This window comes from Salmo salar, chromosome 09 (assembly GCF_965601325.2).
Source record: "Salmo salar chromosome 09, fSalSal1, whole genome shotgun sequence".
NCBI classification, from domain to species: Eukaryota; Metazoa; Chordata; class Actinopteri; order Salmoniformes; family Salmonidae; genus Salmo; species Salmo salar.
In genome coordinates, this window is record NC_138299.1 from 17,209,108 (window position 1) to 17,222,862 (window position 13,755).

At 47.8% G+C, this 13,755-nt stretch overlaps 1 protein-coding gene across 4 annotated transcripts in view; it reads right to left on the minus strand.

The window, feature by feature from the left end:
* Positions 1 to 13,755, minus strand: part of LOC106610786 (rho guanine nucleotide exchange factor TIAM2-like) — a 107,702-nt gene that overhangs the window by 67,577 nt on the left and 26,370 nt on the right. For 3 of the 4 annotated variants that reach the window (XM_014210361.3, XM_014210362.3, XM_014210363.3), the window contains exons 2-5: positions 11,244 to 11,355; positions 9,392 to 10,549; positions 3,396 to 3,861; positions 2,500 to 2,663 (exon numbers count right to left, since the gene is read on the minus strand). In XM_014210361.3, coding sequence (XP_014065836.3) covers positions 2,500 to 2,663; positions 3,396 to 3,861; positions 9,392 to 10,543 — 1,782 coding nt within the window. In that variant the 5' untranslated portion in view covers positions 10,544 to 10,549; positions 11,244 to 11,355. The remainder of the gene's footprint in view (positions 1 to 2,499; positions 2,664 to 3,395; positions 3,862 to 9,391; positions 10,550 to 11,243; positions 11,356 to 13,755) is intronic. The other variant, XM_045723426.2, reaches the window with a different exon arrangement.

The following is a 13,755-nucleotide window of genomic DNA, read 5'->3' on the forward strand; positions in this document are numbered from 1 at the left end:
GTCAGTGGTTTCCTGACCTCTTAAGACTCTCCAGAGATGTTAAGTCCACTTCACCATTTTACTAGCTTTACCCCGAACACCACAACTGGGATTTCATGCGCTACACTCAGAAAAAGCTCGTAAACGTGAGAGGGGAATCTCTGTATCCAACAGAGAAAATAAAGGTCAGGGAGTCAGATGCTCTTCAAAATATGAACACAAACAGAAACCTTCCAGCTGGAGTTGAAATCTTCTCCATATAATAATTTACGAGCTAGAATCATTAACTTGGTCTACTCGATTATACAGTCTAAAAATACACAACAAGTGTGTGCGAGCGCGTATGTGTGCAAGTACACTTGTAAAACATCTCCATCCACTATTATACAGCCTGAATTTGCTGAATAGCGTGTTTGTTCGACATTGTTTAGCTCACACTAGGGATTCATATTTTCCTGAAAATCTACCAAATTTCAATACCGGGAGCAATTCATATTTCTCCCGAGAGTCACGGGAAATACAGCAGAAATCGGAAGTGCACATTAACAGCTTTTAAAACCAAGATGTCAGAGCTCTCGACATAAGAGGGTCGCGGCGCCACCTTGTCGACTTGGCTGCGTCACTATGTAAAGGTTTCAGCGCAAATTAAATCTATATTTAGTCATTACAGAGTAATTATCTTTGTTCACCAACGACATTGTTGTGAATTATGAAACAAACCATTCAGAAAATCTGAGCGTTGTCATGTTCCTCAATTAATTCAGCGCATTTCTAATACACAGCATCTCAGCGCAAGAGGCATCGCTGCAGTACCTGGTTCGAATTCAGGCTGCATCACATCCGGCAGTAGAGCGGCGCACAATTGGCCCAGCGTCGTCCGGGTTTGGCCAGGGTAGGCCGTCATTGTAAATAAGAATTTGTTCTTAACTGACTTGCCGAGTTAAATAAAAGGTTACAGCAGGTTCTCTTGACACGGAGCGTGCTCAGGACTCGAGCGCCTCCCGAGTACAGCTTTGTCGAAGCATACAAAGTTTGTAACGGCAGTCCAAAAAAGTAAAATGGCCAAAGTTGCTAAGCTTGCTAGATAACCTCCTTCAATATGGGAAAATATAGTTGACGATTATACATACAGCAGACCAGCTCATGAATAACAGGGAGATGAAGAGTGGACATAGTTTAAATTTCAAGGTATCTTAATGAGGAACAACTCCGTTTTAAAAATATCAATTTCTACTCCCATACCGTTGGTTGATCACACATTCTCTACTGACGCTCTCATATGGGCAGGAAGTATGAGACAGTACAGAAAAGTGGGAGAAACGTTGTCGCGGTATTTTGACATGCATAGGCATGCTTTGATAATGCAACCTATGGATTACAGAATAAAGTTAGGAATTTCCATACGAGACAGGAGTCGGGGCTTCAGTGGGATGACTGGATAGGAAAATAGCCTAAGGCTCTATGACAGGAGACGATAACATTTCTGATGCATCAGGGAAAATTCTAACAGACTTCTTGTCTGACAGAGATGCCCATGTAGTGGATTGTGCAAAGACCTATCAAATGTGGGACTGTCTGAAGGGTCACAATGTCAGCTCAAAGAGGCACACGTTATTTTATAGGCTATAAGTAGAGGTTTCCTGTAGGGTTCATTAACTGCATTCTGGTTGCATGTGCAGTCTGGCGATAAATACGCTAGACTAAAGGCTTCCATGGAACAACCTGTTTGGATAATGTACCACTACATGTTTTTTGCTAATCTGATGCTGAGTGTGTTGTAGATGTTGTGGAATTGCATTCATTCCGACATTGGAGGAGAAATGTTCATTTGCCGGGTCTTGTCCTATTTTTTCCATGGGAAATGTGAAGAGTGTTCCCAGGACAGTGCTGGAATCCCGGTTACCCATGTTAATCACAAAATGACACAGTCAGTGTAATCTAGCAGCAGACAAAACCACTGTGGACACGTCACCAGAACACGTTCCGCTTGACTGGCCAAGCAGGAAGAGGCTATCAAACCACGTTAGCTGCCCCAGCAGCACAGGACACACGTTCCTTTCAGGGTACACAAAACATTCCCCACTAAGTAACAGCTTCTGCTCCTTAATTGTGTGTTGAATTAGCTGGAACACTTAGCTTGACAGGGAGCCGAGCAGAGCAATGGGGGAAATCCGACCGCCAACACCACGACGTGCTCAGGGAGCTAACGCCAAGCTAACGCCAAGCTAACGCCAAGCTAACGCCAAGCTAACGCCACGCAGGCAGTAACTGTGGAGGAGTGACCTGCTGGACTGAGCAATACAGTTCAAACAGTGGTAGTATGACCTAGTGTGACCTCTGTGAGCACATGGCGACGTACTGTATGTATACAAAACACGTGGATTTTTTTCCCAGAACAGACAGTTTAGCATCTACAAGCATCTACAGCTTCTCCGGCATCTCCATCAATTGGGGTAACTACGGTTGGCATCGACAGTACTTTGTTCAGTTTGGAGAGTGAGGTAAGTCGGCACGCCTCACCTGGAAGAGGTAGACATCGCCGTAGTTGTTGCTGAGACAGAAGACGTTCTCCTTCTTGGGGTGCTCAGGAACGGCCTGGACGATACTGTCCTCTGCGAACAGGGCGTAGCGCGGAGACAGCTCCTGCTCTGGAGAACCCTTCCCATAGAACAACAAGGTACAACCTGCAGGGAGAGGAAGAGGATGGTTGTTAGAGGGAGGAAGACCACACCTCAGAAGAATGACCTCAAACTGTCATTTGTCTCTGCTGATCTTGAGTCATTTTACAGTAAAGTGGAAGGAAGGCTGAGGGTCCACATACCCATTTAGCACCTGGCCTGAGGTTTACCCATTTAGCACCTGGCCTGAGGTTTACCCATTTAGCACCTGGCCTGAGGTTTACCCATTTAGCACCTGGCCTGAGGTTTACCCATTTAGCAGGTAAATACACCAGAATAATTCCCTGTAAGCTTTTAGGATAGTGAAGAATCAGTCTATGGTAAATTTAATGCACAGGCTATGTAAAGGAAACCACATGAAGCTGCTGTCCTCACTTAAGTGATACGTCTGTACTCTCTTCAAGAGAGAGTTTTACTTGAACTTTAATGTGATTTAAAGTTTGAACCTGTCCTTCTCGTCTGTCTCCCAGCGTAAATTACATTTCAGTTGATGTATTCCATGATACAGTGGTCATATCAACTGGACCTGAAAATTGGAACACTCTCTAACCTTCTGTTACCCTCTACTCTCCTCACACCTTTAACTCGCCTTTCAATGTGACCCAACCTAGAGAACATCAAGCCCCACTCCATTTCAGTCAGCTATTCAAGGTCCAATTCATTTCTGATCGACTGGACCTTAGACGGCAATGTGCCAAACCCTGTTTCCCTCTGCTCACCCACCCCTACAGTACTCACCTTTCAGGGTGACCCAGTACTGTTTCCACTTCCTGCGTGTGACCATCTCCAGCTTCCTGTCCTTATGCAGGGTGAGGAGGGGTTTGAAGGACAGCCAGCCGGCCCTGCGTACCACCCCCTGCTCCTTCTCAAACAGCAAGTCCAGCTGCTCCAGAGAGCCCCCTGCAGACTCACTGCTGCTCTCCCCCTCTTCTGTCCCCGTAGACGGGTCTCTCCTTTCTCCAGCTCCCCCTCCTCCACTACTGCCCTGTCCAGTCCCTGTCTCCAGCTCCCGCATGAAGTTCTCATAGATGTTCTGACGAAGGGCATCGTTGCTGTGGTGGAGGGCCCCTGCCGACTGGGCCCGGGAGGCCCCCACACCGCCAGGGTACCACAGGCTGGATACTTGGGAGGGAGAGCTGGTGTCAGCTGTCAGGCCGTCCACTCCACTGTCAAAGACCTCGCTGCCATCCTTATACCGGGGCTCCTGGAAGCACATAGAGAGAAGAAGAGGGTAGGGAGAGAGGGTAGGGAGGGGGGGTGGGACGAGGTGAGAGCGTAAGGAGAGGGTAGGGAGAGAGGGTGGGACGAGGTGAGAGAGTGAGGAGAGGGTGGGACGAGAGAGAGGGTGGGACGAGGTGAGAGTGAGGAGAGGGTAGAGAGAGAGGGTGGGACGAGGTGAGAGTGAGGAGAGGGTAGGGAGAGATGGTGGGGAGAGGGTGGGATGAGGTGAGAGGGTAGAGAGAGATGGTGGGGAGAGGGTGGGATGAGGTGAGAGTGAGGAGAGGGTAGGGAGAGAGGGTGGGATGAGGTGAGAGTGAGGAGAGGGTAGGGAGAGAGGGTAGGGAGAGAGGGTGGGATGAGGTGAGTGTGAGGAGAGGGTAGGGAGAGAGGGTAGGGAGAGAGGGTGGGATGAGGTGAGAGAGTGAGGAGAGGGTAGAGAGAGAGGGTGGGATGAGGTGAGAGAGTGAGGAGAGGGTGGGATGAGGTGAGAGAGTGAGGAGAGGGTAGGGAGAGAGGGTGGGGAGAGGGTGGGATGAGGTGAGAGAGGAGGAGAGGGTAGGGAGAGAGGGTAGGGAGAGAGGGTAGGGAGAGAGGGTAGGGAGGAGAGGGTAGGGAGAGAGGGTAGGGATGAGGTGAGAGAGTGAGGAGAGGGTAGGGAGAGAGGGTAGGGAGAGAGGGTGGGATGAGGTGAGAGAGTGAGGAGTCCCACAAGAAAAACACTTCAATTCCTGAACCTGGCACTCTGGCGACTAAAGTTCTTGAGACTGAGACAATTTAATTGCGTCGGTGAGGGCACCCTGGTTTCCTGACCCCAGTAGAACACTACTTCATGGGATTGAACTCTTTCTCTTTCAGGGGTAATGAAAGCCCACCTGCACTCCAATAGATTGCAGCATCTGGTCTCCCCTGGCAACTGAGTTGAGTGCACTTCAAACACAGTGTTCTGATGCCCTTCCCCAGTCTCTCGCTCAGTCTACCCCCTTCCTCCCGGCTGTCAGTCAGTCTCCCTTTCTCCCTCAGTATCCTCTTTCTTCCAGCAGTCTCCCCTAATCACCCCTTTCCTCCCACCTCTCCCCCAGCTGTTTCTCATAAGGACCTGGACTGGACCTGAGAGGCTGGCTCTGGAGCCCAGCTGGAGGGAAAAAAGAGCTGGAATTAGTCCTGATTTGGGTTGACTCGTTGAAAATGGGCTGTGATGCCGTGATTTGGTGATATATGGATTAATGAGCCAACTGGAAGCTGTGGGTGATTAAGTGGCCTTGGTGAAACAAGAGACCCAGCGGAGAGCTCCAGACAGGAGCAGAACAAGGCCAGGGTGGGGCCCCTGAACGGTCTCTGTCCTGGACTCCAGAGTCACCAGAGGGAAAGGAGACCCAGTGAATGTGTCAGCATGAAGCTATAAAAACTCTGAATGGCTCCAATTAAACTATCCAGAGCTCAGTTGGAAGCATCACGCTCCAACATTTGCCCATGAAGAATTCACAGTTTGAGTCAGAACACTGAAAGAGACCATTTATCTCTAAAAATATCCCTCTGCTCATTACTAATCTGTCCTGAAGGCCAGGGTTGCCTAAAACCTACAGAGGACACACATTTGAGGTAGGGTGGAGTTTAAAGGAGAATGGGGGTTTGAGTGTTACTCGGATTGACCAGGGTTTGGTGGAGAGTTTCTCATGGACCTATGAAGCTGCGCTGGGAACCAGAACAACTTCAAAATCACAGTCCTCCATAAGCCCTCCTCCTTCTCACTGAAAAGGTCAACAAGTTCAATAGTGCAGGGAAGCTGTGAGTCCTAGGTCTCTTCCCAAACCCAACACATGGCAGGAGATTATTAGGGCTTAGGTGAGGTCTAGTAGTTTAGAGTGAAAGCTTTACCCCCAACGAGGGTCAAACCCAAATTAATGAGCACATATCCTTCTCTGTGCTTCAGGGAAGTCCTTTTACCTTCCCCGATTTCCTTTGTCAGACCCTAATGAACGAGCGCCTATCCATACAGAACATACTATGGACTGGCTCTCTGGAGAGCAGGACAGGGTGGTGAGTAGAGCCCAGAGCAGCTCCACCAAATCCTAATCACCATGACAACCTCATCATTATGAGCGAGGTGGTGTTTCTAAATCTTGAGCTGGGACTCACTGCAACAGAGATGTTAAAGTCTTACAGCAATTATCTTGGCATTGTCTGAAAAGTGTGTTCAAGTTGAAAAGAGCTATTGAATTGGTGCATAATGTTTGATTTAAAGACAAGGTCACAGAGGGCCACGTTTACGAGCAGTTAAACTAATTTGGGAAAATCTTACAACGCACATTTTTAGCAATTACCTACTTAGCCTTTGTTGCAGAAAATATGACTATTGTGATTACATTTATGGGGATAAATGCTCTACATTTTTACATTTACATTTAAGTCATTTAGCAGACGCTCTTATCCAGAGCGACTTACAAATTATAAATAAGCTATTGCAGATCCATAACACAGATGTACACAAACACACTAGCCAGTGATTTGGCATACAAGTCATGGTTATTCTTATCCTGTACAAAACAGTCTGGTGTCCTTTTACAGGTCCTGTTCTCAGCCGTCTGACCCATGCTGCAACACTGAACTATACGTCATACAGACCTGCTGTAAACTGGTAAATAACATGCCGTTTCAACCAATCACGCCAACACCACCACACTCAACAGCAAATCACCTACAATGGCAAGCTATGCTTCCAACACATGGCATTTAGCATATTCCCTCCATTAGCATGAGGTTAGTAACGAAACTGACATGATTTCTTGTACCCACCCAGACGTAGACATGGAATCTGCATACCCCTTGGCTTCTCATCGTTCCTCTCGGTTTCATGCCTTACTCTCCGGTAGACTACTGCATCTCTAGTCCCGACACAATGCACCATCCGCGTTGCAAATTTCATTTTGCGCTACCCTGTGGTTTTCGGTCCTCAGACAGCTGGTATTGTGGTCCTCGGGGGCGGGGACAACGTTGTGTTCCTGGCGAGACGACACCGACCGCTGAGGCACATGGCCCAGGTAACAGTAACAGTCCCCAGCCAAGAAAATGCCAGAGAGTTGCTTCCCCTGCCCCCCTCCCTAACAGGACACTAACAGGGTTGGAACACTGGTCTGTGCCAAGCACATAATAACCATATTCTCCTGTGGAGCTACAGACATTCATATCTCAAACAGGGAAATTCCAAAGGAGACTAGACACACCTGATACAGCTAAGGGGGTCCCGTGTGGCTCAGTTTGTTGAGCATGGCACTTGCAATGCTAGGGTTGTGGGTTCGACTTCCACGGGGGACCAGTACGAATAAATATTAAAATGTATGCATTCATTAGTGTAAGTTGCTCTGGATAAGAGCGGCTGCCAAATGACTCAAATGTAAAAATGCAGGGCCTCCCGAGTGACCTCAGTCACCAGTTGAATGGTGCTTCCTCCGACACAGTGTTGCGGCTGGTTAAGGAGTGTTAAGGAGCGCGGTGTCATGACGTGGCCCTTTCTGGGTATAGATTGTGGCTTCCCCCTCTCTCCTACACTCAGGTTCTGTTATCTGAGGTTGTAAATTGCTGGCGGAGACGCTCTCCCCTTTTCATGCAGAGTTTCACAGTAGAACAAAGGAACTCACACCAAATTCTACTACATCACAGAATTTGAAAACTGAACCGTATCCATATTTTGGAGAATGTGTAAATTGTCGGTGAAGCCAGCTACGACCCGGTCCATTTTGTTTCATGTTTGTGACCCCATGAAAGACAATACAGCCACAATACCCTAACTCTGTTTATGAGGTTTGCATCTAATTATTGTATAAAATGAATGAGTAAAGATGAAACTATTTGTGAAATGATGTAATGTTAAACCTTTAATGTGTATTCCCATTAAAGTTTAACTAAGTCATTGGCCCACCGCCATGAGCACAGACATGATCTGGTGTCATGGAACCGCCTTTTCTATGGTTACGAATAAAACACCCTCCTAAGAAAATCATCTTCAGACTGAGCAAACCCACAGCGTGAGCTGTGATTGCGAGTAGTTATTGAATTCCTAACCATACCACATGGAGCATTGTCTACACGGCTGGAAAAGATTAAACTCTGAGACTATCGATCCCTACAGAATAGGAGCAAATCTTAGGTACTAATTACTAGTCTGCAGCTAGAAATGATGTAAACCTGGGATGTGAATACTGACAACTGCCGAAACATCTATTCTATGAGAATGTTTCTGAAGTATCCATTCTAACCACGAAAGACTGATCTTCAGGGAAACAGAAAGAGAGAGAGCGACTCAGATGAACTCTCCAGCAGACGGACTGACGATTCCAACAGAGATCACAATTACACATGGGCGTAAATATATATAGATTGCAATTATTCCCGAATGAGTGAGCATTCATGTGCAAAGGCTTAGCATTTCAATTAATATAATTATCAACTGTAGTGATCCCTTTTGACTTTCCCGCTTTCTCAGTTCACACCCACTTCCCTTTGTCCACCAAGCCGTCTTATCGGCTTAGCCCACAAGGGAATCGGCCCTATCCTTGTAACCAATACCTACTGTTTGTTTGTTTATGCATTTCTGTGATTATTTAGTTAGTTAATCATTTACTTACTAAGCCAATTGGTGTATGGCTTATTCATAGTAAAGGCTGGGTTCATACAGATAACCAACAGTTTACGACGTTTGGAATGAGACTGACGTGAGGTAAAGAATAATTAATTAATAGAAGACTAATTGATCAGATATTAAAATATCTGAAGAGTTATATTCGGAAAATTATAACTTTGTAATCTGAAGATTTTCCGTGGTGCCCCGACTTCCTAGTTAATTACCTTTACATGATTAGTTTAGTCACGTAATAATAAATACAGAGAATTGATTTGCTAAAATAACGGTCTTCACTTTTAATGATGCCAAAGACACGGCAGCGGTTAGGCGGGTCATGTTTCGGAGGACGCGTCAAAATATATACCACAATTATCAAAAGAGAATGTCCTTCCTGAGGGTTCTATAAGAAGAAAATCTTGTAAAACATAAGAGTAGTCGAGGTGAAAACAGAACATGCTGTGCTTCTGGTTGCTGCTTTAGAATGCCCTCTCTCTCAAGCCCGTTGGGGAGTTGCAGCGATGAGACAAGATCGAAATTGGGGGGTAAAAAAAAGCTACATGTAAATCTAAGGCAATACCTCTATTACAGACTACAGTTTGACTACATGGAGACTAGCAATATGCTATGGCTACAGAACTAACTGAAAACACAGCTGTAGGCATACTGGTTGTACATACCAAGCCATGAAGATAGTTCATAGATCTGTATGCACCCTGTGAAGAACATCATTAGTTTAGAACCTGAGCGGAAGTGTTTCCTTGCCACTGTCGCTTCTGCTTGCTCTTTGTGGGGTTAGTACTTAGGGACATTGACAAATGTTTCTGAAAAAATGTAGATGTTTTGAGCGGTAGGATCCTGACCTACACAGACAAGCCCATACAACAGCCCCATTCACCTGTGTCTTCCGCTTCTTCCTGCTAAGACTTCCAGTCCAGTCGCTGAGGCGTCTCATGCGACTTCTGACCGCGCCAGAGCCCTTCTTCAGGGTGGAGCGCTCTCCGCTGGGCCGGGCCTTACGGCAGGGCAGGGTGTAGGACGAGTACTGCCTGGCCTCCGGACACTCCTCCTCAGTAGGCACGTCCAGGGCCGAAACAAAGGAGGCCCGGTGCTGGATGTGATGGGGGGATTCCCTGTACTGTGCCAACAGGTCCTTAGCGGTGGGGAAGGTGGCAGCCATACTAGGGTCCCTGTAGAGATCTGATATGGAGACTGGGGGAGACTGTTGGCCAAAGGCCTCCAACTGGTCAGCCCCACTGTTTCCCATAGTCCTACTGGGAGAGCAGGACTGGTCCTGGTCGCAGAGGTCCGCACTGTGCCCCCAGGGCGAGTCGTACCAGGACCCCTCGGAGCTCAGCGAGCTGCCCTTGCTGGTCCTGGTGGTGGAGGTTGAGGCTGGCTGCGGAGCTCCGTGGTGGGCCTCAGGCCCCCTGCTGCTGCCAGGAAGGCTTGGGGTGGACTCTAGGGTGGGGGAGAATTTGAGCAGCTGCACCGGCCCAGAGGCCTCGTCCAGGAGCAGACCACTGTTAGTGTTGGTGAACTCCACCCTCAAACTACCATCCTTCTTGATGACCACCCTGGGACTGCTTTGCTCCTCCAGCCCCTCCTCACCCTCTCCTGGCATCCTCTCTGGGTTCCTGTGTCCGTTCAGAGCATGGTCGTTGAGCTCCCCTGATACTCTACTGTCCAGGCGTCCACTGCCTTCAAATGGGCAGCAGCCATTCTCAGATGGGAGTTGTGAGCCGCCTCCTGGTGGGGAGTCATGCCAACGACGGCAGTTTGGACTGCCCTTCACCCCCTTGGTGACATAATCGTAGTGTCTGGAGACGTACGGCTCTCCTCTCCTCTGCTGGGGGGAGAGGCAGCCTCGGCCAACAGCCCTGGCTTTGTAACCCGAGCCCCCTGGCCCACCTTTCCACCACGTATGGGGGGAAAGAACCTCCTCTTTGGTTGAGCGGAACTTTAGTGAGTAGGGTTTTTGTTTCCCGGGGAGGATTAAGCTGGTGCCCTTGGGCACCTGAAGGCTGTACTGGCTCTCAGAGTTTCCCATTGCGATCTGGAAGACAAAGGAGACCGATTCTGTCAGAGATACTATGGAAGGCAAGGCAGACATCTGTTGGGTGACATCATTTCAGTTGTCGTCACACTGCTGTAACTCAGATTGGTCATGGTTGAGCAGACTCGTTCCAAATAGACATTACCACACTACACTTAGCGACTAATGATTCCTACGAGAGGCCATCAGTCACGGACTAAGTTTAATCGGATAACATCTGAGTGAAAAGACCAAAGAAAAAGGCATAATTGCACAGGAGAGCATCTAATAATTACAAAGACAGCCTGTACTTCTTATTTTAGACCTTTTCCAGGAAAGGTACCATCAGCGCCAGTGTGACCAACAAGCCTTCATGGCTGTTATGTGTGAAATGACTTCCAGGGAACCTCAAAGGGTTTTAGATTAGGGAAGGAGGGGCATGACCAGACATCTGAAGGGAGTGAATCAAAGCACTGTAAGGTGCGGTTTGAGACATATAAAAGCTTGATTTGACAACTGTAATGTGTTACTGAAGGTAGCTACGGCTCACTTACTGTAAAGTCACTGCATTATCAGTCTAGTTGGCAACACTACAATAGCTATAATCTTCCACTCCCTGCACTGCTTAAAATGTACTAAGTGACTTACCTGTAATCACTACCACTTATAGAAGCACTGTTAATATCGCTGATAGGAGACAGAACTATAGACTCACCTGTGTGTCCTACAGTGTCTTGCCAGAGTGTGGACTTCCAGTGGGCATGGTGGTCCTGGACTCCTCTGCTCTCAGACAACACTATCTCATCCTGCTGCACAGCCAGGATCATCTGAGGGACACACAAAGGAGAGCGGTTGGGATTAGTGACTGGGTTATCGCTATGCCGACACAGATTTGTTAACTGCCTGTGACAAACCCCCATGTTTGATGACAGGTGTTGCAATTAGGGCTGAGTCCTAATCCAGCAGTCGGTAGAGGACTTTGGTCTTTTAGTGGTTAAGAAGAGGACACCCAGCTTTGATCAGAAGACTACTCTCCATTAGGGTACTGAGGAGCAGATTCACTTTACAAAATCCTCAAGGTCTGTTGACAAGAGGAATTAACACTACAAGGCTACTGTACCTCACCTGAAGAGTTGGCATGCATGGCATACAACACACCAAAATTGAATTAGTAACTACAAACTTGTGCTGTCAAAGACAGTACAAAAAGTCACCGCTTCCATGTGTTAGGCTCAAACCGGCACCAGGTTTCCATCACAGTGAACCTAAAGGAGCCCAGGTCTGTGCTGCTGGGCCATTCTGTGTCTGTGACTACTGTAGAAACTCACTCTTTCCCTCTGACTCAATACCTCCTTTTTTCCCCTCTCCAACCTAAACTTTTTTTCCAACTCTGCAGAACTCAATGACGTCTTCTTTGATCAGTTGGGAAAGTGTTTGAAAGCTGGCTACAGTTTGCCCCGCTGTTTATTTTTAACACTGGAAATCCAGCCATTTTTTTTGCGCCCCAACAGCCAAATTTGTCCAGGGGCGGATTCAGAAAAACATAAACCGCTGCAGAGCTTTCTTACTGTAGTTATGGGCACAGCTGAGGAAAGAGCACGACCCTTCCAGTATACTATTACACATCTACATGCATGTAGCTCACAGTCCAGGAAACAACTCCCATGCTGGCCATCCTCCACTGGTGTAGCAGCACACGTACAGCCTGTGTGAGAGGACACAGTGTAAATACCCTGCTGCCAACAGCCTAACCCCGGGGATGAACTGATCTGTGGCATTACTGCTCTTTATCTCGCCTTCCTACTATACGCATGTACCTTGACTTTAGAGACCTTAGAGTCAAGCAGGGGATAGTCTGCTCAATGACTAGATGTACTGTAGCATATAGGCTGAGGGTAATGGGAATCCAAAAGCTCCGGCTTGAGGGTAAAGGTGGTACTGTAGCAGAAGTCTGATGTCACAGTCACAAAAAACATTTTGGACGGTGGAGGCTGTTATATCAGTAAAGGGGGGGGGGGGGGGCAACTCCATATTAATTGCTATGATTTTGGAATGAGATGTTCGACGAGCAGGTGTCCACATACTTTTGGTCATGTAGTGTATTACAAACTGCTGCTAACCATCACCAGCTATAAATGTTCCCACATCCTGTACAGAGACACTGGTGGTAATGATACTGAACTTGACACTTCAAGTGAGAGCAAACAGAGCAAATAAGACTATGGCATCTATTCTCATGAGAAATAACAGAGCGATAAAGAGACACTTGTTACAGAGATGGCACCACTGGGTCAATGGAAATGTGTCTGCCAGGATGAGGCTGTTCTCGGTTTCAAAGAAGCTTCCCTGACAGGAAGTGTTCTCAGGGTTGCCAAGTCTAAGGCCTTTAGCTCTGACAGATACAGTAAGAAGTGTTGCCAAGTCCAAGACCTCTAACAGCCAGAATTCCCAGAGTTGCCAAGTTAAGGCCAGAGGCCACGTGTCCAAGGTTAAGGGCCAGCAGCGGTTACGGGTGCCTGGTCGACCCCTCCACCAGGGTACTAGTCCCTGACCTGCCCTCCACAGCATTCCGGATTTGTGGGGAAACCGGAGCACCATCTTTCACGGCCGGATTTACAATCCATCTTCCATAGTCTCATCTCCCCCCTCCGACTTTCTCTCTGATTAGCATTGACAACGATTAGCCCCTTGAGCTTGAAGTAGGGAAATGGCTCCAAATCCCTCAAAATGAATTAGGAGAACCTAAACAAAGCTCTTTGGGAGCAAACAGACAAATTCCGCTGGCGTGCTGCAGGAGTCAGAAGAAAGGTTGTTCCAATAGCTACTTCCAGTTCCTTTCCTTTTTCTGACACAGAGCAAACTTCTGACTGTTTATTCAGGTAAGGGAAGGCTCAAAGCCACAAATACACACACATTCATGCAGACGTCAACCCGCTGACGTGGGCTGAACCGGAGCATTGTAACAATGTTTTGTGAGGGGAGCACATTTTCCTTAGCCACAGCACTGAACCCCTGCCCGAGGCTCTGTGCTCCTCAACAGCCCCTCCGATAGGCCGTCTGTTCAGGCCCTCCCTCCCCCAATACCCTGTGACCTGGGATTCTCCTGCTAATGGCCCAGGAAGACTCCCACGCCTCTCCCTCTTCAGTCTGACAGCGTGTCTCAGGGATGGAGCCTTGGGCCAAGTCAGTGAGGACACAATTCCACAGGGTATAAACACTGCATAGTT